Source organism: Ambystoma mexicanum, chromosome 5p, assembly GCF_040938575.1.
Source record: "Ambystoma mexicanum isolate Mex_15411 chromosome 5p, UKY_AmexF1_1, whole genome shotgun sequence".
Classification (NCBI taxonomy): domain Eukaryota; kingdom Metazoa; phylum Chordata; class Amphibia; order Caudata; family Ambystomatidae; genus Ambystoma; species Ambystoma mexicanum.
In genome coordinates, this window is record NC_090930.1 from 25,140,954 (window position 1) to 25,167,434 (window position 26,481).

The window sequence follows — 26,481 nt, forward strand, 5'->3', positions numbered from 1 at the left end:
ATATTTCAATACAAAAATCAGTCCAAGTGAAAGCGCAACACAATAGGATTCTAAATCACCTTTTGCTCATTATGTAGCCCTGGTCGCTCACTCGGCAGTCATTTCAACAACCTACTACAGTAAATCACGCTGACGTGCCAATTGCTGTTAAAGGCTGCATTTCTTACAATATTACCTACCTTGACTGGTGGTACTTTGATTAGTGGCAACTTGGTATACTGAAATACACTGCAGGCTGGAGAAATCAGGTTTAGTGTTTTAAATGCACTTTGGGTGTCAGGGTGCCCTGAACCACTGGGTTTATTTTTGTGGGGGTCTTCACTGCTTTTTATTCCTAGGCCTCTAGGTGCCCGATGGATTGTGCTTTACCTTAAGGGTGACACTGGACGTACCTGGTGACTTACAGGGAATTGTTAAGGTACTTTACGTACCTGCACTACTACTGCAGGGTCTGGTACTTCTAGGAAAAAGGTGAATTACCGGTCTGTGACTTCAGGTCAGTGACTATTATGCAACTGCTGATTCTATCCCCTTCTCCTCCTTCCTTGGTAATCTGTTTTCAGGCTCGTGTAACAATAGTAGAATGACTTGCCTGTACTCAAGGATCACTTGTGTAACAAAACCACATAATTGGTAACCTTTTTCCTCACCGTCTAGCGGGGACGTGAAACAAGTTAATCAATCCTGTTTCTTTTCAAAGAGTTGCACTTACCTTTCCTGAAATATTCTCAGGCCTAGTGCCTTCCAGTATTACCCTTAAAAGCATGTTCTACATGCTGCTTACTTGTACATACATACTATATATATATATATATATATATATATATATATAATTGTGATTGTACATAGCTCCTGGAGACTACCCCAGAGTGGTAGCGGTGAGCGGTATAAATCAACATTAACAAACCTACGTTGCTCAGTCTTTAGGTAGAATAAACCACTATTTTTTTAACTGACTGTATGGACATTCCCTGCTTTGTACTTGTGGTTCTTAACAGGCCTGGGTCCAACCTACTTCCCCTCTTGAGAGTAATGCCTTGACTGCTCAGCCTCGCTACCAATTGTGGAGTCTTGCCTAGCTTGAGGAGTGTAGATTGCTCTGCAAACGTATGGGATTCTTCCTGTAAGGATCACTAGAGTCTCTTTAGGAAAAACCCTCTTAACCCTACCCCCACAGGAAAGTCTGAGCAAGAATACAAAAAGGTATTTTGAAAAGGCAGTTTTATTCAGCGCTGAGTCAGAGAAAGAGCTAGCGAAGGATCTGCATAGAAAAAAGTTCATATTGAAAGAGTGTCGGGATGGGACAACAAAGCAGGGTCCTCTTGGTGTGTACAACACCAACATAGCGGTTTCTCCAACATCAAAGTTCATCAACTAGTCTTAAGATTCTTTGTTGCTGCTCTGTAATCTACAAGGCAATGTTCAAATGTATGGACAATAGAAAATTCCAACAGCCTCCTAAATCACAAACTGTTCCATGTGTTAGCCAACAGGAGAGTTCAGAAACTCCATCCTGAAATGTCCAGCTGTGGTATAGAACACAAAAGAAAGGCATTTCTCCTGGGAAAGTTGTTGCAGGTGTTTACTTACAGTCTGGACTATCCTCGAGCTTCCTGCCTTCAGGTTGCACATCTGGAACTCTCGAAGTTCTTTGGTTTCTAGGTCTGCTCTTGTAGCATTATCCTCGGCTCAGTCTTCCAGCTTGCAATGGGCATTCCTTCAGAGCTTCTTGTCGATTTTCTTCCCAACATCTGGTACTTCACATTCAGCAGTATGTCTCTTCCAAACCTCTTAGTCAGGTCAGGTTTTTTACGGAGCTCGTTTTTTTCAGCATTCACTTGGTCAGGTCTCCCATAGTGCTCGGGCTACTCTGCATTTCCAGACATCAGTCAGTAATACATACGGCTCCTCATGGGCGGAAGCTTCCCCTGGGCTCACCCAGGTTCTTTTATAGCGCATTAGTAGTTTTTCCCTTTGTGATTAGCTGGGCCGCTACGGTTTAGATTGGGCTTTTTGTACAGTTTCTCTTTAAGGACCATTTGCATTTATAGTAAGTTAACTCTCTGCATTGGTACATCTCAAAACCCTTCTCACGCGATTGATCAGTGGCTTTAGAGGGCTACGCAACACTTGGTTTCTCACCAATAGGAGCTCAGCAGACTGGAGCATTCTGCATCTTCCCAGATTTGGAAGGTAGACTGCTTGCAGTGTCACAGCTTTTCTGAGTGATATGTGGTCGCTTAGCTTCTTGGCGTCGCTCAGTTGGAAATTTCAACGACTGCCATTACCCAGATCAGATGCCTCCACAGATCCGTGATCAGATGCAGAGAACTTTATGGCCTTCCGCTGGTCCATCACTTGAACCGTTTAGATTTGCAGCTACTACTTTGATATGTGAGCAAAAACAGTCAGGCCAGCAGCTTAGCCAAATGACATGATTTTAACAGAAGGGCCGCCGCCCCCCCGAACCCTGTCCCTCAAGGCCAACACGCCTATGATCTTGTCTTAGGTTTTTAAGAATCCAGGGGGTATATACATATACTTTCGATTAACTGTCTCTTCTCATGTACCCACCCCACCCCCCACTGAAAGTCCGAAGCTTAGCATCAAAATCCCCCGTAATTACAAGAGTAAGGCTCTCCTATAATTAAAAATAGCATTATTGGTCGTTTACTTATCATTACCGTCCTCCCGAGAGCACCAATATTCCCTGAATACCTTCTCAGAGAATCAGCAATCATGTAAATGGCAAAACTAATCTTTTCTATCCAGATGAACTTCAATGCCAACGCCTCTACATTGGATAAGACATGCCCTCAAATGCGATTGTATAAACCAATCTGTACGTTGATTCCCCCACAGTATAAACAATCAGATAAAATCCATACAGAGGAGAACATTTTAAGATATTTCAACAATTCCCAGAATCTTATGTAATTCATTTAAGAGAGACCCCTTATATGAGTTTTTATTCCCATGAGACAGTCCCCTAAATGTGCAAATTAATGGGTCTTTCTCCAGCCTTCCATGGGATCTGCTGCCACCACAAACCTCTCCATTAGGGGCTTGTCTGCATCCTATAGATTGAACACTTCACTTGCCACACCCATTATATCCTGCTGGGTTCTTCAGGAGGTCAATGATCCCCTGTCTGCGTTTTCTAAGGGGTCATCCTCCAATGTCTTCATCCACCCATCTCTCCATCCCCTTCTAGTTATGGGTAGACGTCAAGGCTATCTCTTCAATCTTATTATGAACATTGGGTTACGAACATACAGACCTGCCTCTCGGGTCCTACCCCCTTGATGTATTTTTTACAGCTGGCCCTTCCCTTTGGGAAGGCTTGGGAGGCCTTACCCGACATCCTCTTCCCCATTTCACAATCCATATCAGCCAGTGTGTTCTTATTGCTGGGCAGGACTGGGAACCGCCTTGTAGATATACATGCTGGGCTATCCTCAGAGGATTCAAAACCGCTTCATTTTACTGTCCCCAAGTCAGGCGGACGAACCAAACTTCCAATAATATAACCAATCAGGCCCGTACTTTACTCTGCCCCATAATAAGGGACCAAGCCAGGGAGCTTCAAATGGCCGATCACTCCAAGCCTGCTGGGTTAAAAGGTTGTCCAAGGTAGAAGGAGTGAGAGGAAAAGGGGAAACATGCCATGCTGGGTTCCAAATCATGCTTGACCCTTGCCTCATACCCAGCCTTTAATACTTCAAACCCGATACCCAGCTTGCATGGACAGGGGGCCTTTAATAACGCCTGCCAAAGAACTAAAACCAGAAGATTTGAACATCTGGCCTGTTCCATTTTCCAACTGGAAGATCCTTATTTCCCCCTGGCAGTTTAGGTTGTCTCCAGGGGCCTCCCACTCGCCTGACAAATGAATCAAGGAGACATTGCAAGCATTATCAGAAGGGGATGCATCTTGTGGGTTTTCACAAGGAGGCAGAGAAGCGCACACCAATCCTGAGGGAGGGTGGACAATCCTGAGATAATGCTCTTCATAATATCTATCAATTGAGCGCTCCAAAACTTCCAATATGGATCTGTCAGAAGGTTCCGATAATGGCACAGCTAGAGGTTCTTTGGGCTCAACAGTAACTTGTGCACTTACCCCCTCCTTCTCGGCACAAGAGGTGGATACCAAAACCTCAGATTCCGACGTCCTCTCAGGAGAAACTGATAAAGGTCCCAGTCTCCTGAGCCATTGCTAGAATTCGAAATTTGACAGAGGACTCGCCGGCTCTCTGCTCTCTTGCTTGGCGAGTTGAGGTCCTTGTAGTGCCACCTGGCTCTGTAAAGCCCATTTGATACACTGCTACACTAAGCCCCCCAAAAGGACATTTCCAGGGCGTAACACATCCAGTCTTTGCCACCATACTGACCGTCAGGGGAGAATTGCAAGCATTCAGAGGGGGCGGGGAGAAAATGCTGCAGCAATCCTACCTTAGCCATAGTACCAAGAAACGCATTGGGAGGAAGCTCCACCTCCGCTCTGCCCACAGCCGAAATTGCACCTCGAGCAGCTCAAGCACCTACTTGGGAAGGGACGGGGGAGAGGCAGAGCGCAACATAGGCACCGAAGATTACTCGCCCCCTGCCACTAAGCAGCCAACCCAAAAGGCCTGCACGGTGCCTCATCATATTCCCTGGAGGTGCCTCCTTCTAAAATACTTTGATCCGCCAATTCACAGCGGGGTGAGGACTGCACTCATTGCGCCTTGGCTCTTCGCAACTCGGGTTGACTCTGCAGGTTGAGAAACACGCCTCTAGGCCTAGTTAGACCTAGGGCCAGACCAGGCCAACCACAGCCCAAGCAAAGGCCAGATGTTCAGTGCTCAGGTCCCCAATGGCTCCAATCTCTACTGCTGCCTTAGACCCCCCCCTGCTTCCCAGTGGAACTGAGAAAAGGACCTTGCTCAGTCAAAATGCTGTCATGGTGCACTGCTCCACTCTAGCAGCTGTTACCGACAGCATAAGACTTAGACTCAAGAGGGCTGAGAGTGGTCCAAGGTTACAATGAGACACACCGAGCACTCCAATATTTCCAGTTAAGTACACAAATATACAATTATTATTAGGCCACTAAACAGAAAAAAAGGTAGTATTGTCACACAACTACTGACAAACATAGATACATCCACCATAGGGGGTTTCTACTCGTAGAACACCAACACTTTCCCTTAGAAACAGTTATGTAATAGCTCGAAGTAACACTCCAAGTATTTGGTAAAGCAAGAGAGCATCAGAAAAACAGATTCAAAACCAGTAACAATGAGTGGAACACCTTACAGATGAACCTAGGACAAGGTCCCCATTACTAAATCCAGCCCCGATGGGGAATAAGGCCTAATGCCCAAAAGTCACCATTATCACAAGTCACACTGTTACAAAGATGCACTGTGAACAGAGACTGCCGCAGAGAGGTGGCCAAGCTAAGCGCTGGTTAATCCACTAGGTTCTCCAGTTACACTTCTGTAGGCTCAGTAGGCAGGGTCAGGACAGGTTGAACCACCAGCGAGGGCCTTCGAGATCAGGATAGAGGAACAGGGCTTAACCGGGACTGGGCTGATTTCAATGCTGGAACAGGGCTTAACCGGGACTGGACTGATTGCAAAGCTGGAGCGGCGACCTCAGGTCTTTGGCAACTGCACTTCTTCGTAGGGGTCTTTGTTCCAATGACGGTCTGAAGAATGGCTGCAGGAGTCGTGCTTTTCATCCCACATTTGGAGTGGAATCAGCACCAGGAACACCAAATGGTAATGAGCTGCCCCATTCCAAAAGGCAGGGGATGTTGAATCGTGGACAGCCAGTGGCCACAGATTCTGCTCAGCAGCAGACACACCGTGGGGTTCGGATGTGGACTGGATCCAGACACACCCAGCCACAGACCACCACTGCACGAAAATGAAGAGGCTTTGCTCAGGAAAGAGCTTTCCAGATATGGCAATTCCGGAACAAAGCAGAGCAGGCCTGCAGAAGGGCAAAGCAAGAAATTGCCAAAGGCAGGAGAAAACCTTGTGGCATGCCCATTTTAGAACATATGGCACTTTATAGCGTCATGCTGTAAAATGCAAAAGTACATGAGAACAAAGTAAAAAACATGCTAGAAAACTATCGACTACCACCAACCCATCCCGGACTCTTTGCATGTGTACCCACAAAGTTGCTAAAGAAAACGTTCTGAGGATACAAAGTATCCTCACCACACTTCACTCTGGTGATGCATGCAACTTTAAAAATACAAGAAACAGTCTCCCAGGACTGATCGTCTTAGGGACTGGTCAGTTTCCCCATAAAAGTAAGCAAAAAGCAGATAAAGTACTTGCTTCCAAAAGGTCAGGTCAGGCCGGTCAGCAAAGAACAGCATCTGGGCATTTTCAGCGATACAGAACAGCCATACCACACCAAAGAACGCACCCATTCAACATCACGTCACTAAACTGTGTACTTTCTGTAGTGGACTATTTAAGATAGATAAGGAATGTGTATTTTGTACACTAGACAATGTCAATTAAGAGAAGAAACATGCAAAGGTAGCAAGCTCCTTGCACATCGCAGAGGCAAGTCTAGCACCCAAAAATACCAAGCAAGAATTGCAAAAACAGGCTTTCCAGGGCATGCAATGCAGAAATAGCAACATAAAACAGACCTTAGAGAATGACAGGCCTCAAAATGTGCACTCACAACAAGCCATGAAGGTCCTAAAATGGTTTAGGAGACATGTTCCTGCAGCATTCTAGGGTTTCCTGAACACTTGCAAGGCTACATAGTGGCCAATGCCACCTCTTTCAGGAAGCGAGTAGGTACACACCTGGAGTGAGAACAGGACCCACCGCGTCTAAAGAATGCAGTACTTGTCAAAATCAGAAAAACATGGGACACCAACCCTCAAAAAAAGGAGCAACAGCAATATAAAGGGAGCAGAACACCTCAAGGTCTATCACTAGTTTGATGTAAAGAAGTCTTACCTGTGCAGCAACTGTATGAGACCTGGTTGGAAACAGCTTTGTTATACAGGCTGTGTTAAACCCTGCTTCAGACAGACCAAAGGCAGCCCGCAGACCTGCCCCGCCGGCACCCACGACAATGGCGTCAAATTCATGGTCTACCACAGGATACGGGGCGGAGATCTACAAGAAAGCAGAGCATTAACTCAGAACAGGAACACACTTCTGCAGGAATACCTTGCCTCGCATTTGGATGAATGTGTCCATGAAGTAAATCACAGTACAGTAGACAGGCGCAGATGGATTAGCAGAGCAAATGATCAACTAAGGGGAACGCAAGCTTTGAAGACCTTCAATGAGCCTAGTTATAGTACTGCTGCTTGCTCAGCAATTCGTCACCAGATCACCTTTATTTAATATTTTACACCCATTCTCGCTCCTACATTTTGACATATCTTTGTGCATTGAAACATTCTCATTTCCTAAGACTTGCCTTTATGTATTCTTGACTTTTGTGCGTTTAATGGCACAGAGGTGATTTTCCTAAAGAAAACCAAGCAGCACTACACGCTCCAAAGAAGCAAAGGACTGGGGCTGAAAGTGATGCTCGCTGGAGACTGCTGGGCAGCATGAGGGGCTGAAAGTGATGCTCGCTGGAGACTGCTGGGCAGCACGAGAGGCTGAAAGTGATGCTCGCTGGAGACTGCTGGGCAGCACGAGAGGCTGAAAGTGATGCTCGCGATGCTCGCTGGAGACTACTGGGCAGCACGAGGGGCTGAAAGTGATGCTCGCTGGAGACTGCTGGGCAGCACGAGGGGCTTAAAGTGATGCTCGCTGGAGACTGCTGGGCAGCACGAGGGTCTGAAAGTGATGCTCGCTGGAGACAGCTGGGCAGCACGAGGGGCTGAAAGTGATGCTCGCTGGAGACTGCTGGGCAGCACGAGGGGCTGAAAGTGATGCTCGCTGGAGACTGCTGGGCAGCACGAGGGGCTTAAAGTGATGCTCGCTGGAGACTGCTGGGCAGCACGAGGGTCTGAAAGTGATGCTCGCTGGAGACAGCTGGGCAGCACGAGGGGCTGAAAGTGATGCTCGCTGGAGACTGCTGGGCAGCACGAGGGGCTGAAAGTGATGCTCCCTGGAGACAGCTGGGCAGCACGAGGGGCTGAAAGTGATGCTCGCTGGTGACTGCTGGGCAGCACGAGGGGCTGAAAGTGATGCTCGCTGGCGACTGCTGGGCAGCACGAGGGGCTGAAAGTGATGCTCGCTGGCGACTGCTGGGCAGCTGAGGGGCTGAAAGTGATGCTCGCTGGCGACTGCTGGGCAGCTGAGGGGCTGAAAGTGATGCTCGCTGGCAACGGCTGGGCAGCACGAGGGGCTGAAAGTGATGCATTAACAAACCAGCTTCGGATGAGGGGGAAATCACATGGGCCGAGCTGCATAATTAACAGAGCCTTCATTGAAGACTGTAAATGCTGCATTGTAGCAGTGTAGCTCCTAGGAATCCCTGTGGACATTTCACAGCTCTTGCTGACATGTGAGAAAACAAATCTGTTGCTGGTGGATCAGGAAAAATAAAATGGGGGCGAGAGTTGGCCTTTCTAGTGACATTGTTGTTATACTGTAGGCCAGTTAGTGCACATATATTGCTTTAGGGAATTTTCTAATGGTCGCATATGTGTGTCAAATTGGGACCAGGGCCAGTCTACTGGAAGAATAATTATAAAAATTAGTTTGTCAGGGATTGGACATGATAACCGGAAAATGGTTTGTGACTGCATGGATCTTCTAGGTTGTGCATTGGAATACAAGGTTAAGAAAATGTCTGACCGTTGGTCAGCAATAACTTGGCAAAAGAGAGAGCCTAGACCACATGCAAATGGCCAGAGGAACCCAGGCACGTTCGCAAGACCGCTTTGCTAGGTTTGCATTTGTTCAGGTTGACGCACATCCGGGCTGCCTTATATTCGGTTACCGGGTACTCCATTGCACAGAATGCAGCTGTGTGGTTGCGATAGGACCTGCAAAGTTGGTGGATTGTCACACTGGCAGTTGCCTTTGCACGTTCCTAACCTGCAACTTCAGGTTTGTACTTTTTTCATCCGATAGGAGGCTGCAGCCTGGGTTCCAGGCACGAGGCACGAGGTAATGAATGCTGCGCGGATTTCCCATTGGGTTTCAGCCATTTGGACACACTTGGCCGTTCTGTAGTATGCGCACAAATCAATTTTTCAGTGTATTCGGTTAACTGCCAAATTGGCTTTGTGCCAAATACATCAGATAAATTGTTCTTTTTGCACATTTCCCTCCATAGATTTCTATGGGATCCCACACTTTCGCTTGTTTTGAACCCGGTCCTGACTTTTGGAATTAGGTAAAGCTCTCGGCTTTACTTCCCTGGCCCGTTTTGCTCATTCTCATGGGAAAGCGACTTGCACACAACCCTACACAAGTGCAGTTGGGTGGCTGGCACCCAAAGATGGCTGCGCCACTTGATTTTGTGCTTTTTCTTTGGTCATATTGTTCTTTGGCCTTCTTGGGTTACGAAGTGCCTTATATGGAAATCCCTTTCATGCAGAGGAAAGGACTGGGACTTTCTAGTCCTGATCCACATCCTCTGGTGCATGAAAATTCATCACTGGGCAGATGTGAGGACTAGTCGCTGTCCCTGATTGGACAGCCCCTGGCTGCTTCAATGGTGCATCTTTCATTAAAAGATTCCTCCTGCAAGTTCAGATCATCGCGGGAACCAAGACTTCTATGAAGAGAAGCCGCTGACCAACTCAGCAGCTGAAAAGCATAGACTCCAGTGTTGCACCAACGAAGGAGCAGGGTTTCACTGGGACTTCGACCCCGGGACTGGTGGGAAAAACCAGGCTCGAACCCTGCTCTAGTATCTGTTACGGTGGAGCCTTCAGAAGTGTCCCTGGACCAACCAGTTGACTGACCAGCTCTCTCATGGGCTACATCGCTGCTGCCATTGCCGTTTCGAACAGAGCCTTGGAAGTTTGCAGATCTTCGGCTTTTACCACATGTCCACGGTTTCTGCATATTCAGCTCTCTCACTCCAAGGGAAGCTGTGCTGGATCTACATCTGGTCTGCCTCACAGAAATCATTCTTTGGATATTCAACGGGCTGCCATCTGGAACAGATTCTTGTGCATCGCGACTGACCGAACGTTTTGTTCGTTTGTGTATTATTTATAATGCGCGCCAGACCCAGGGGTATCAGGGCGCAGCAGTTACAAGAGAATGCGATTTTTAGTTATAGCAAATACAGTTGCTGAAATGGAGTTCTGCACCTGCGACCTCTGGGCCTTACTCGGCCAGACCATGCTCAGACGATCCAGAAGCCGTTGGGGACATGAACAACTGCAGTGGTCTGTGGAGGAATCAGAGTCGGGGTAAGTTAACATACCTGTTTCTGTCTCCCCCTCCACTCCTCGCCAATAGTGTAAAGTCCTGACTCTGACCCCACCTTTGGTGGTGGAACCTGGGCTAAGGACCCTTCCCTAAGCCCATCCTAGTGTGATGAATTGAGTCGAGTACTTCCCTGAACTTTTTATGCAGCCATGAGAACTTGCTAGAATCACCACCATAGCTCACTGCATTCTTTTCTATATAACCTTACCTGGAGAAGTCATACTTGGAACAGGTGACTATCTTAGGGCTGGGCTTTACAGAATTGAGGGAAGCTGTTCTAGTGTGGATTCTGAAGAGTTATACCTATTTTTCCCTGTATCCGATTACTTGCCTGGATTGCACTGGTAACAGATTCATATGCCATTCTATTCTCCTAATGGTGAATGTGCACACGTGTGTGTTTTATAAGGATTTGTGTGACAATACTCATCTGTGACTTTCATATACTTTGTGTATTAACTAAAGGCCTACTTGTATTTTGATACTTACTGTCTATCTTGCATTACTGGTGTTGCTCGGTGTGGACTCATTGTAGCCCCGTAGTCCACTCTCACACTTTTCCTGGGACTAAGCCTTGACTGCTCCGCTACCTTACCTGGATTGGTTTTTGGCTAACCTCTCAGTGTCTTCCCTGCACACCATAAATGGGGTGCCCTCCCAAAATCCTCTCACCAGAGCTGATTGTTAAGATGGATTTCCCAACTCATCCATAGGAGTGTCACTACGTGTCTGAAATAGTAATTTTCTGTTTATTATACTTGTTAAGTTGTTTCGTAAAGGGATAGCATGTCACCTCACAGCCATTACAGCATTTGCTTTGTAAGTCGGAGCCCTGGCCTGAAGAAAAGAAGCCTAAATAGAGATCTTTAGATGTCCTTCAAAGAAAACTAAGACCGTCATCCATACCACTTTGAACACAGGAAAATTGTAACAAAAATACAAGAAGGTCCTTTTCCAACCCAGGAATGGTGACCGACTTCTGACACCCCCCACCCCTGCACCCAATGGACTTCTCCTAGTAACAAGCAGCACCACAGGATTCTAGCCCTTTTCAGAGTTCCAGTCACTAACAACCTCTCTGGGTTACATCATAGTCTTGCCAGGTTGTATCATAGTCTCCAATTAGTCTCTTTTGTGTTACCCTGAATCAAATAGGTGGTCTCAGACTCTGGTCGGCGAACCAGCCTGGGTTGTTTACTTATTCTCTGGAGGAGGCAGCTAGGGAGGTGAGCTTGCTTAGCCTAACACTCCCTAGGGGACAGGGAAAGCGGAATCTCCCTGGGTAGGACAGCCAATCACAAGATAGGGATATTTGCTAACTCTATCCCCCCTTCACCCTCCATCCACTCCTCTAAAAAAAACCTTCCTCCTCCTCCTCCTCTTCCTCCTCCCCTGACCCCTCCCCCTCCCCCTCCTCCTCCTCCTCCCACCACCAACCCCTCTCCTTAGCTTTATCCTTCTTTCTCTCTAATCTGAAAAGATAGAAAACCTTCTTAAAAGCGCCATCTGCACTCCTTCCTTTGGATGCCTTCTACCTCCCACCAGCCCCCTTTACACCAGCTCCCTCCCCAGCTCAGATAGGTCACAAGACCCGGAAGAGCAGCTGCTGAGGCAAACACCAAGACAGCAGAAGCACTCAACAATAGAGGTGAGAGGTAAAGCCCTGCAGCTGTAGAACCCTGACCCCTCTCCTCACCTTTGCCGGTCATTTCTTCCCTTTAATCTAAAAAAGGTAGAAAACCTTATTAAAAAGCATCACCCACGCTCCTTTCTATGGTTGCCTTCCACCTCCAACCAGCCGCCTCTACACCGCCCCATCCACTTCTCCCCACCTCATATTGGCCACGGATCAGGTCACAAGACCCAGAAGAGCAGCATTAGCCAGAATCCCCAGGGCAGAAGACAAGAGCAATCCTCTGGTCCGCTTGGGGCCCAGCCCTGCACTGCAGCCCCCTCCTGCCCAGAGCACCACACAAAAGAAAGAAAGGGACCTTGCAATATTCTGACTTTAAAAAATGTTCCTACTCTCCATTCTGAATTTTGCCACTGAAGTTTTACCACTGAGATACTGACACAGAGGTTTTGCCAACCGTGAACTTTGATACTGTGAGGATTTGCACCTTGCCACCTTTGCATTTGACCACTTTTAGGCTTGTGACGGTCGAATCGTGTCACCTTGAACTTTCAACCAGACAATACTCCAGGAAATACCTGATCCACCAGCCCTATTGGATAAACAAACCCGAAGTCAAAAAAGAAACCTATTCCCAACCAACAAGCTTGCGACCAAACTAAAATCTAACAAAATGCCTTGTAGCAGGATAGACCGATGCACAAGGAGGAACCATAAAGAACAAGCAAGGCGGGATAAGACCTAACACAGCAGACCACGTGAAAGAGTCAACTAACACCCAAAAACAATAGACACAACTGCCCTCTGAAGAGAGCCCATTTACCAGAACAAGAACAAAATCATGATTTCTCACGCTACCCATCAACCAACCACCCGCACAGTCAACCACCCTCAAACACCCCAAACATATGAGTGGGAAGGATGAAAACACAACGGACCGATTGAAATACACAGAAGGACAAGTGAACCAAGAGAATAAAGGGATTCACTGTAAGTAGTCCATGACAGATCAATGTCAAGACACCAGAGGTATATGAATTCCTCAGGGATGGAGGAATAGACATACATCACCAAAACCTGGCTAACAAAATATTTCATGGTATTCTCACACAAATCCCTACCAAACAACCCCAAACAAACTAGCCAAGAGACAAAGGGAAAAATAAAAAAACATGCAAAGCAGACGACGACAACCGCACCAACGCTAAACATCCCAAATTGTGCATCACTCCTCATCTTTGCCTTGGACCACCAAACCAACCTTTCATTCCTACTAGTCTACAGAATGCCAACATACAACCCTTCTTTCTTGGATTAAGAACACATGTGTAGATGAACATTGCCATAAAATACGACTAAGAGACTTCAGTATCTGGTTTGAAGAAGAACACACCAACTGACCCATCAATGATACATCCCCAGCAATTGGTGAAGGGAGTGACCAACTCAGCAGGTTACATCCTAGATGCAATCTTTTGAAAAAGAAACCTGGTTAAAACTGCACCACTAATGCAAATTCTCTGCAGTGACCATCTCATAATGCCCTTCATGATCCATCTGCCAACGTGAATACAAGCAAACCTCCCCAAAACTCCCCCATTTCACAAAAGAAACTGGAAATCCATAAATACCACAGACCCAAACACCAGACTGGAATCGATGAAACCACCAACCACCATCTTGGATTAATCGGAAACTCCACTGAAGTCAAGTGAGGAAAGTTGCAAAAAGAAAAATCTTTGCTAATAGGATCCTAGCATTTCATGTTCTCAAGTCTATGGTGTTAAGAACAAATTGACTAACAGGTGTACCGGTCTTTTGCTCTGACCATTTTCTTTACTTGTGTCCCATTTCGGTCCTGGACCATTAACAGATACACTAGTGTCGCAGACCCGAATACGGCTGCCAAATAGGTAATTATGCATTAGCAAGCAATCATGCTATAGACCACATACGTTCAGACAGTAAACAGTGTACTGGCACACTTTATTCTTTGTATTTTCAGAACAAGTTTTTCAAGCACAAAAGAATTAGTACCCTGTTTTGAAAAAGACCGGAGTTAGGTTGAAACACGTGTCAACAGAAGGGCATTCTATATAATAAAAAGGCACTTGTGTACACCCATTTTCAATGTCCCATCAATACAATACTTGCTAATTAGCTCTACTACAACTTGGAGGGACCAGAGCTTTACTCAGGTACTTAACTGAATCTAGTTCACTGAGAGTAACGCTCGGGTATCCCTTACAGTACAGAGAGAAAGCGATAGTCGACACATGTTTAGAATTTCAACGGTTACCATAGAGTGCGCATAACTAACCTCAGACTGTACAAAATCATATACCAGCATCAAGAGAATAATCCATTAGTGCCATTTAAAATAATCATACACATTAATAATTCTAATTTAGAAGGCTAATCCAATGAATGGAAAGATACATACTTTTTACGAATCTTAGTACCGCTCCCAAGTTTATAAGATGCAGAATCGGGAGAGGTGGGGGGGACTGTAGAGTTTCATAGGCGCACAGGCTTGCGAGTGGCTCTCCAGCAGCGGAATACACAGACACATGCTGTGCAAGCCTACAGAAGCAATGAGGGTGAACACATGTGATGTGCAACATGCTCATTCACATCACCAGGGTATGCCACTCTGTTTTCATGCCTAGGCTCTGCCCAATCTCTGGAGGATAGCTCAGGGGTAACTTGCTCGCCTTGGAAGCAAGACAACGCAGAGCAACACTGGTTCGATCCCCGGGTCCGCGCTTAGAAACCTCTGGATATTAAGCGCGTTATAAATTAACCAAATTACATCTGGCCTGCAAGCGTCGCCACATTTCCCTAATCAGCCACCACCCCCTTGCCGTCCCATCTGCACCTCCCTTGCCAGCCACCATTTTTCGCCCCACAGCCTGTGATGATCCAGTTCTTGCTGGCGGATGCTCCCATTACAGGGCTACCATTCTACAGCCCTAGCTGGCCCTATTCTTGCTCATGGCAGATTTTGGCATACATGGCTGGGAACAAACCACACATCTTGGAGGCACCCTCCTTGCTAGGAGCTGGGATGGGTTAACCCATTACCTGGGGCACATTCTGATATTCACAGCTCCACTAACCCGCTGACCACACCTCCTGGATCTGCCTACCAGCTGGCATCTGCTTCATCTCCAGTTCATCAGATGCTCCCGTCAATGGTTCCAGCTCCAGGGTAGGCATCACTTTTTGTTCTTGTGGTGCAGCCCTGATTGCGGGTATTCCAATGGGGTTTGCTCTGGACAAGGACACTCCTTCTCAATGAAAGTGGTTAAACTGTTTAACAGCCAACCTTACGAGAAGAAAAAGGACTGAATCTCGGATATTATGTAGTGCACAAGTTCCTTCAGTGCCAAGAGTTTAGTGCTTAAAAAGTGCTTTTTACTATAGCATGGCATAAACAAGTGTGACTGTTGTATGCAGATAAAGGTTACAGCATGTTGCGTCAACGGAAGGCAGAACTTGAAAGAACACCCTCAACCCCCAGGTTACTGCACAGGAGAGCTCATTATGAAGTGTAAGATGGGGGTTCCCTAATTCCAGACCACACAATATATTACAAAATGTCAAAGTGCACTTGACTACAACATTGAATACACAAATCCAACTCGAGATTGGAAACAGATGCAAAGAATTTTTCTAAACTTACAGAATCTGAAACTTTAGCAGAAGTATCTCTTCCAGGAACAGTGAAGTGAAAGCTTCGAGTAACTGCTGTGGAAGCTGCAGCCAGCCACTGAAAGAGAAGAGACCCAATTAATAATAAACAGTTTTGGGGGTTATGGTCATCTGGGGAGGAATAATGGTATCATGACTAAGAGGCTGAACTGGACCAAGTGCTAACAAGTGACGTGGTAATAGGCGATAACGATTTACAAGGGGCAGGAGTAAAATCCTACAGTGAGGAGTATAGGAGACATGACTGTTAATCCTCTAACCCTCTAACCCTCGTGTAAGGACAGCTTCATAACCCCTAAACAGACAGTTTCCATAGCGTTACTTGGCTCTCCCAGGTGCAGCGTTGGTCAAGCACATCCCAACAGGGGGCCGCGGGCCGACATTGCCACAGTATTACTTTAAAACAAGTTATTATGAGACTAAACCTTATATCCCTTAACCTGCAGTAGGGTGCAGGTAGGCAATACAGTTCAGAAAACTCTTTAGGTCTTTAGACTTGACCCACTAGATTAGGGTAAACTGCAAAGTAAAACGTCAACCCGGAAGTTCAAGTGTGAGGTTTGTCAGTTTGAACGGTTAGTCTTGTGGCTAGGTCTGGGGCTTCACCCAGTCAGGGGGACAGGCACCCCTCCCACCCTGGGGTAGGAGGCATAGCAGAGAAAATGCCAAAGTCTGCTCTACACAGAGATGGGGTACGGGAGTGGGGAATCCCCAGGTCATAAAAACCTTCCTCTATGTGCATGGTGTGAATTGACTGGTACCATTTTTAGTCACCCAATGCCACAACCTCCTTTCTGGGCAGAATTCTCTGTGTTATAGGCCTTCAAGGAGCAGCATTCCCTGCCGTGTTGAGCGGATGCAGGTCTTTACTTTGCCTGCATTCACTTTGACACTTAGATCTCATGTCTTTTACTTCTTCTAGCATTCTCTTCGTCAGTACGGGTGGGGGGGCCTGAGGGGTAAAGACCCACGTACCCCAAACCACCTTTTTTTCCACATATTCATCCCCCATTCTACCTCTTACACCCCAACCCTAACCACATCCATTGCCACCTTTACAATGTGAAGATGCAGACGAAGTAAAGGCATGACCAAGTAATGTCTGGTGAAGTGAATGTAGACAAGGTAAGTGCAGACAATGCTTTCTGGGCAAAGTAAAGTGGGGTGCCAGTTGAGCGGGCTCAGCTGAAGGAGAACAACGACATCTACATCCATGGGCATGCCCTGGAGCTGGTTAATAAGGGTCAAACTACTCCTCGCTGCCTGGATTGAAGGGATTGCTGGCACAGTGTTCAACAGAACCTGTACGAGAGACTGGTGTCATGCACAGACACTGGGCTGGGTTAAAGAGAACTTTTAAATCCTTGCACAGCAGTGGCTCAGCGCCGGGGGAAAAGGACAGAAATAAACTAGGCCCCAGAGAGGAAAGCGCAAGCAATGGGTGGATATGGGTATAAAAGACCTGTGAAGGTCATTGAGTGTGGGGTGTGGGGATGAGGTCAGGAGGCATGTCGGAAGGAGCACGGAAGGGGGGCAATAGCGCTGGGGGGTCTGAGGACCAGTTGGATAGGAGTTCAGGTAAGGTGTTGTGTATGAGCGAGGGGTACCTAGTGGAAAGGCTGAAGCTGTGATTGTGAGAGCGCATGGCAGGGCAGGAGGGAGTGTAAAAGTCTAGAAGAGTGTAGTGTGAGGGTAGAGGGCGCAAGATAAAGTAAGAGTAGAACAGGAGAGATTGAGAGAGTGCATGGCAGGGCAGGAGGGAGTGTAACAGTCTAGAAGAATAGTGTGAGGGTAGAGGGTGAAGGGCGAGAGAGAAGGTATGAGAGTAGAACAGGAGAGATTGAGAGAGTGCATGGCAGGAGGGATTGTAAAAGTCTAGAAGATTGTAGTGTGAGGGTAGAGGGTGAAGGGCGAGAGAGAAGGTATGAGAGTAGAACAGGAAAGATCGAGAGAGTGCATGGCAGGGCAGGAGGGAGTGTAAAAGTCTAGAAGATCGTAGTGTGAGGGTAGAGGGTGAAGGGCGAGAGAGAAGGTATGAGAGTAGAACAGGAGAGATCGAGAGAGTGCATGGCAGGGCAGGAGGGAATGTAAAAGTCTAGAAGAGTAGTGCGAGGGTGAGGGTGAAGGGCGAGAGAGAAGGTATGAGAGTAGAACAGGAGAGATCGAGAGAGTGCATGGCAGGGCAGGAGGGAGTGTAAAAGTCTAGAAGAGTAGTGCGAGGGTGAGGGTGAAGGGCGAGAGAGAAGGTATGAGAGTAGAACAGGAGAGATCGAGAGAGTGCATGGCAGGGCAGGAGGGAGTGTAAAAGTCTAGAAGAGTAGTGCAAGGGTGAGGGTGAAGGGCGAGAGAGAAGGTATGAGAGTAGAACAAGAGAGATCGAGAGAGTGCATGGCAGGGCAGGAGGGAGTGTAAAAGTCTAGAAGAGTAGTGTGAGGGTAGAGGGTGAAGGGCGAGAGTAGAACAGGAGAGATCGAGAGAGTGCATGGCAGGGCAGGAGGGAGTGTAAAAGTCTAGAAGAGTAGTGTGAGGGTAGAGGGTGAAGGGCGAGAGTAGAACAGGAGAGATCGAGAGAGTGCATGGCAGGGCAGGAGGGAATGTAAAAGTCTAGAAGAGTAGTGTGAGGGTGAGGGTGAAGGGCGAGAGAGAAGGTATGAGAGTAGAACAGGAGAGATTGAGAGAATACATGGAATACGGATGGGAGGAAGGTGAGAGTAGACAGAGGAAGGTGGTAGAGGCAAGTGGCAGAAGTGTGTGATAAGATTAGGGGGGCAAAGGAGAGTGAAAGAAGAGGCAATAGGACAGAGTAGGAGGTGAGAAGAGAACGTGGCAGAGTAGAGGAGGCAGACCGGAGAAGTGGGGGCAGGGGGTGTGGGAGCAGGTAGAGAAGGAAATAAGGAGGAAGAAAGAGGAGTAGGGAAACGAGGAGAAGGGTGAGACAACAAGGGAGAGAGGTGTGAGGAGAGAAGAGGGAGAGAGGAGATACAGGCACTGTTTGCTTGCTAAGACCAATATTTGGGGGACACTAGAATTGGGAAAGCCTTAAGAAGTCCCAGGAGGTGCGAGATGAATATGAGCTTAGACTTTAGGCCCTCCCACATCAGAGAGGCTACGTTAGACAGCGAGGGCTACCAATCTCCTAGTGTCCCTGGGGATGTTTGGTGCCAAGGAAGCCCGGACTAGGTCGAAAATAGCCCAGAGTCTTATGGACCAGCTAGAAGAACCCTTTAGTCACGTCATTTGGCTGCCAAAACCACCTCCCAAAAGCATCTGGCCGAAGAGCACTGAAGGGTGTTCTTTGGACTTCCCACCAAAGGGGGTGAAATGTGCACACCCCTTGATCAAAGGTGTCGATGTGTTCTACATAACAGATTGGGTTTAATTCAGCACTCTGGCATGGTGTAGGCCCCAGATTGCACATACTCTTACTTTCAAGCACACTTATCAGGAAGTAAGATGAAATGACAAATGAAGAGGACAAAACACATGTAGCTGCTGACATTTACGTGGCAAACAGGGCAGCAGACATGCAGAAAAACAATATTATTGTGTATAACAGCTTGTACACACACATTTATTATGGCAGAGACTTTCAGTTAGCCGGCAAGTAAAAAGTAACTGTACTGTGCGATAAACGCCCATTTCTGTTATGTGGAGGAAGTGAGTCACCAGGGATCAGGATCAGAGGGTGGTTGAGGAGGGATCCCACCGGCTCACTATTCCCACAGTGATGTACTATTATCTCCCAGAGAACCGCATTGATGGACCAGGACTTAGGACGACAGCTGCCGGGAATCTTTATGGAAGGTACACACTACCTGGGCTACAGAGCCATTGATAAGCAGCAGTTCCCAGGAGTGCTTGCAAAGAGCACTCACTGCTTGGGAACCCGTGATGTTGTGAAACATTACATGTATCAGCAAATTCTACAAACGTGCAGTGTTTACAAAGCAGCATGAAAAGAGGACTCTTGCCCATGTGAGAGAGCGAGAAACAAAAGGGACACATACATTGCACTCAGATGCTCACAGCACCTCTACAGGGCAAGGTTCGCCACAGAACCACACTACAGGAAACCCGCACTTCCAGGATGACGGGGACCGCCATGGCAGGTTATCCAGATTATTCAGTGATCAGCAGATCCTGTAGGCCCCATGTAAAGACTATCAGAATAAGAGGCGCGCAAGGGAATAACCAGCCAGAGCTTGAGATAGGACACTGGCCCAGGCAGCAAGAGGGAGAATCTGCTGGTGCACCCCTGGAAGCAAAGCTCAGGAGAATAATAACACCTAGAGAAGAATACAGGAAAGCAGATTGGCCGAGGTCCAGCCCTAGCTACCCTGCCAGAGGTTATTAGCCATAGTTCTTGAGAAGCAACCCACCTTGAGGGAATTGAAAGGCCTAAGCCTGGGGCCATCCCCACTGACCGAAAGGGAATAGAAGACTGGATCTGAGGGTGCCCTAATATTAGCTACCTGAAAAGGTTGCCAATTTTGGGAGAAGGGGGATGGGAAGGGGGATAGAGTGAGGGGAAGAAATACCTTGCTCTCTTCAAGTGCAACAGACCTGTTGTGAATGCTGAGAAAGCCAAGGTCCACGACTGTCCTATTGTGATTCTTTGAAAAGCCAAGCACCATGAATGACCTGTTATGAAGCTTGAGATCCAGAAGAGACCCATTGAGAACCCTGACAAAAGTGAGGTCTAAGCGAAAGACCTGTTGCAAAACAGCAAAACCCCATAAGGCTATGAAAAGCCACAATAAAAACGCTGAAGACCCAGTACAGGACTGGAGATACAAGGTGAAAGCAGAGAGGAAGACCAGGCTGTGCAACTTCTACAAGAGCCTTCCCAGAAGATTACTTATGTTTTGTTGCGTTAGCATAGGGACGGATTTATGAAGAGTAGGTTTTGGCTTGCTTTGAGCCATACGTTTGAACATTTCCTTTCCTAGCTAGTGGTAGATGGGAGGCCTAGAATTGAAAGATTAGGGGACGGAACTTTTCGTTGGCCGTCGTTTTGAGGCCACTTTATAGAAACAGGTGTCTCGGGAAGTGACAAGGACTAGAATAGGCTTAGGAACTTTATGCCCAGTGCCGAAACAGAAACAAAAGCAACACTTTACTTTCATGTTTTACAGATACCCCCATTAGTTAGTTCATAGAACCCATAGAGGTTTCCCTAACCCGTGAACTAACAAAAGGTTAATCTGGTCCAGTCTCATGTGGATCATCGTCCTGCCATAGCACAACGGAGCACTTTAAAAACAGTGGCTGCACCACGATTGCTTATAGCAAACCTTTTTTCCTTTCTGGAGGAACCAAGCATGGAGTCTCTAGCGGTTTGTAAATCCAGAAGCCAGGTAACTGTTACCCTTGTACACATGGGTGAAAACCAGGAAGGACTGGGCACTCCCTGACGTGAGCTTTGACCAGAAGCTTACACAGGGCTGTGTGGGTGCGCTTGTGGATACCTGAGGGGCTTAGCTCTCTGGGATTCCTCTAGAATCCATACTCCCCCCCCCCCCAACACACACTTTTCCCACAAAGATGCACCTCCAAATTTAGAGACCTGCCCTAGCATTGCCTGTTCACTTTGCTCCAGCCATGACCTGCGACTACTGGCTAGCGTCACCATTGCTTGCCCTTGCATTGGATGCTGTGTTTTGGGTCATGGCTTATAAACGTGGCCTAATCTGTCCCTGCAAGGGCTCATCGCTGCAGGCTCCTCAGGGGAGCGGCTAACCTCAAATAATACTGTGCCATGGACCCCTACATCAGCCATAGGACATCATTCCCTTTCTGAATACAAGGGACTGCTGAAGCCTATGAGATCAATGCGTCTGCTCTATGCTTCTCGAAAGGTATATGTGGTATTTTTGAAAAAAGATTACTTTACACAAAACATCATAAAGAAAATATTTTAGCAAAGATATTGTGTGGACAAATCTTTACAGTGAGCAAACCAAAAGAGTTCACTGTCCGTTTAAACCACTCTGTCAAGTGGCCATGGCTGCTCAGCTATTTTAGAACTTGTAGGATCAGGGTAATGTAGAGAAAACACCATATCAAGCAGGATAGGCTGATATATCTGTGCCTGGCAGTTCAGCCCACTTCAGCCAGCCTGCAGGCCAGTAGCAGAGACTGTCTGGAGGGCAGAGAGGGGACAGTCTTCACTGCTAGACTTCTCATTGATGCAGTAGTCCACCATGAGGAGTACTGCACTCACTTGTCTTCGACGCTGGCAAGGACACTCCATGCAGGGCAATGAGGGGTTAAGTGAATGGATGGGACACCAGACGTGATATGGAGCCTGACAAAACCTGGAAATTATCTGCCAAGTACACAAAATTAGCAATGAAGCGCTTAGAAGGGATACTGGAAATGTGGTTCAGACGCGTGAATCAATAAAGACTCTAATGTTTTGCTTGACCAAATATATTCATCGATGTGTTTGGGCAAGAGTCCAAACTATCCATTTGCTATATAGACCCCCTGGGCCTCTAGGCACCTTCGAAGACGACCTAACCAGTCTTCTAGCCGACAAAACCAAAGATCACTCCCAAACACTACTGCTGGGAGATTTCAATTTAGGCTTTAATGATACTGACAACAAACATGCTGAATCTATTGCTGCCTTACTAAAAGTCCACAGTCTTACGCAAAAAGTCCTCTCACCAACGCATATCAAAGGAAGGACACTTGACTGGGTATCCAAACTAAACTGCAACATCAACATTACCGATATTGTCCCACAATCCTGGACAGATCATCACTTAATGCTGAAGAGGTCTGCCGCATTAGACCTCTTCAGCCCCAAGCCTAATATGGCACTGCCTCTCCCTACCGGAAGTAAGAAGGACATCACTGCTGAAAAACGTATCCCTCTTCCACTCCCTGCCATCTCTGGAATGGAAAATAACAACCCTGACGCATTGGTAAATACCTTTAACAATGCTATGACTAAGTCACTGGACATGATTGCTCCTGTCAAACTGCGCAAAGCTAGGCAAATAGCGCACCTGAATGCCTGGTTCACCCCCCAACTCAAATCCTTAGGATCACAAAAAAGGAAACTCCAGTCCATTTGGCGTCACTCCCCTTCTGCAAATAACAAAAATAACCTAACAGAATTTGCGAGAATGTACAAAAAAGAAATAACCAAAGCCAAAAAGAACACCTTCAATGACAGGATTGAGAAAGCTAAATCCAACACTAAAGAATTATTCTCCATCCTCCGCAAACTAGAATCCCCAATTCAACCGGTAGACAATGCCCCAAGGGATAAAGTATGGTGTACTAACATACAAAATGCTCTATTGAATAAAATCCTGTCCTTACAATGCAAAATTGCACAAAAAAAGGCCTCACTACCACTCACTGACCAACAAACTAGTCAAACTTCGCTGACTAGGACAACCACACCCTTTAGATTCAAGACTATCTCCATAATTGAAACTGAAAAAATAATACTCTCCCTCAAGGGGCAGCATTGAACATCCCTTATAGAGAGCATATTACCGAATTCAGGAAGGAGGTTAACTGGCTGAAAATAACGGACAGAATTATCCTCAAAACAGCATCCTTCACCTCCAAATGCCAGAATAACCTAGCACCCCCATACCTTATGGATAAAATTACCAAGAGAACAGCTACCCGCCCTACGAGATCTACTAACTCATTTATGTTCGAGATTCCTAGGTTCAAACGCTCGACAGCAGGAGGAACTAGTTTCCCTGTTAAAGTGGCACAATGTTGGAACAAATTACCAGTTGACCTCAGACTAGAACAACCCTACCCTAAATTCAGACATAAGATACTCAATTGGCTACACACTAACGACACCTAACTGCCGAACTACACTTCTACCTCTCCAGCCCCTACACGACCCTTTGTTCCCTCAAACTACACTGTAGATTGGTTAACTATACATGCATGGTCGTCTGTTCTGTCATATTTGCATGCACCATGGATACACGTTAACGTAGACATGTAAGGTTGTATATACATATCTGTTTATGTATGTGTGCATATATTGTTACTCACGATAATGCCTCCTTGACTTACCAAGACCATTGCTTCGCATTTAATGTATCTTGTACCTGTATTTTTGCTCCTACTGCAATCACTGCTCTATGTATTGCTACCTTGTACTGTAACTAAGTTTTAAGATTTCTTGTTTCTGTTGCGCCCGTCTAACTAAGGGCTTGGTGCGCATTACCAAACAAATAAACAAACAACAAACAAACTGTTGAACAATTCACAACGTGTTCAGGATGGAAATTCTTCTAGAGCAACAAGTTACACAGAAATGGAATCCGATTAATATTAAAGAACTTTAAAAGAGACTAAATGCACGGGGCAAAAAATTCAAGTTGCAAGCTATTAGCCAGCCATACAAAGTCACTCGCCCCTGCAATTCTAAATGTAAAGTAGCGGTTATGGTGTACAAACGTATGTCAGGGAAAGCCCACGTTTATCTCCGTTCCTTACGCTCGAATAAAGATGCCTTGCTGTTTGAACCACGCGTCTCTCTCAAGAAAATAGGGAGGTTCCAACTTTGATGCGTGGACCCCTGCCCTTTGTAAGGATCTTCCTTCTGCACTTAAAGAGAGTGCCTCAACAGCACAATTAAAAAAAAAAAAAGTACTAAAAACATTTGTATTTGCTAAGGGGTAGATTAATCATATAGTACTCGAGTGTTTCGCTATTTTGTTGTTCTTCGTTTTGCCTTGTGAGCGCCCTGTGGACTTGTGTGAGAGGCGCATAAGGAATCTATACACAGATAGATTATACGCGCAGCAGCACACCACGTGTTGCTCGCCAAAGCCAAATATCCTAGCCAATGGCTAGAGCACATTTTGCACCGTTAAATGCATTAGGAAAACAACTCGCTGTAATCATGGTATGGACAATAGTTCTAGACCTTCTGTAGTGAAGCAACACAGCCGACTAGTCAGCGATGCTGGGCGCCTCCTTCAGACACACACTACTCCCCTCAACAGCAAACAGAAGGTGGAAACTAGACCAGAATACCTTCACAAAGCCATTAAATGGCAGCAGGACGGTGCTTCATTCCATACCACAGTGGGGACCATCTCCACAAGAGCGCGCACCTCTGCTCTGTGCCGCATCAAGGCATCCACACAGTCCCATGAGCAGTCTCCACAGGACAGAGAACATCTACTGGCCCTTTTTAAAAAGCAGCAACATCATCCTCATCATCATTAATCAAAGAGGTTACAAGCAGGAGCGTGAACACACGGTTACTGCATTATGTAAGCCTATCATTTTCTGTACTGCATTATGTAACCGTGTAAGCTTAACTGTAATATGTAAATATATAAAATCAACATTTAACTGTACTGCAATATAACTATGCAAGCCTAACATTATCTTGTACATGGTCCTGGATACCTCCGGATCTGGCGTGCGTTACAAATAAAGAAACACGGTTTCTAGAGATTCTTTTAAAGTTGAATAGATCCATGCTTAGACTTTTCTGCACCTCAGCATATGGCCTGCTGGCCCGTTTCTTTTGTACAATACTCCTATGTTCTTTCCCCTTTCCTCCATACTTCTGGCACAGTCCACCCTACAGGGCGGGAACAGAACTTTTTTCCAGCACCAGAAGAAAGTAGTGACCTTGTTGAAGGTTTACGTGGGCCAGGGCATGCGCCGCCGTGGTTCAGCTTGCCCATTCCCGTCCTGGACATCGCCCTCAGGTCTTTTTATCTGCGTGGATATCCCGCTCTTTCCTGGTCAGATCTTTTTTCCTCCCACTTGAGATTCATGGTACTTATTTTCCTGCTGTCTATGTTGGGTAAAAGGCTTTGTATCCTGCACTTCGTGCTCGCACACCTACGCGGCATCGCACCCCCGCCCCATTTGCTTTTCGAGTGCTTGGGTTCTGATCACTGCTGGGATGCCGGTTTTTACCGCGACGTGTTGTCAGCTCGCACAGTTGCTCCACGGTTACAGTCCTGAAAGGAGGCTTTTTTCCAGGAGAAATGTTGGAGACATGCAAATTATATTCTTTTCAGGGGGCTTCCTGGACCTATGATGGATGATTTGGATCCTTATTATACCAGGATTAACCCTTCAGTGCATGGTTCAGTTCCCTCACGGGATACCAGAGTCAGCACGGAGGTTACCCATTGAGGGGCTAAAACCACTAGCCAGCCTGAAAATGTTGTGGATCCATGTTTAGGAGCTTAAAAATGTCATCCCATAGATCCCCCCACCCCCTATTAGGGCTTGAATCATCAGGGTCCTAGCATGGCATCAGAGTATCTGGCCTAACTGTGCATTATGGGCAAAATGGGTCCCCCTGTTATTACTTTTCTTACAAGGTATAATGAAGGGTTCGAAAATGGAGGGGAGCTGCTTAGCTCTTGCTTGAAGCCTAGTCAGCTTGCCACAAACCAGCTCTCTGCATTTGGAACAATCTATAAATAGGAATTAGGACACCTCTAGGACATTTAAAGCATTAATGGGCCATAGAAAAATAAGCTCAATGTTACGTTTGCATCTTATGTTGAAGTTAGATTTGTGAAACGCTAAGCACTTCCCCTGGTAGCTACTGCTCACTGGTTAATGCCAGATACATGCAATTAGCTTCTGCTCATCGAATCTTAATTTCAATCCCTGCCATCCTGTAATGGAACGTGGCACTGGAAGCCTGCAATACCATGAGAACAGAAACTCACAAAAATCAGTAAATGCGGTAATAACAGGGCAAAATAGGACAGGGGCACCTCC

The 26,481-nt window shown here is 46.6% G+C and overlaps 1 protein-coding gene across 1 annotated transcript in view; it reads right to left on the reverse strand.

The window, feature by feature from the left end:
• SDHA (succinate dehydrogenase complex flavoprotein subunit A) overlaps nucleotides 1–26,481 on the reverse strand; it is a 473,685-nt gene that overhangs the window by 408,634 nt on the left and 38,570 nt on the right. Inside the window, exons 2-3 of the mRNA XM_069612357.1 lie at nucleotides 15,698–15,784; nucleotides 6,981–7,142 (exon numbers count right to left, since the gene is read on the reverse strand). Coding sequence (XP_069468458.1) covers nucleotides 6,981–7,142; nucleotides 15,698–15,784 — 249 coding nt within the window. The remainder of the gene's footprint in view (nucleotides 1–6,980; nucleotides 7,143–15,697; nucleotides 15,785–26,481) is intronic.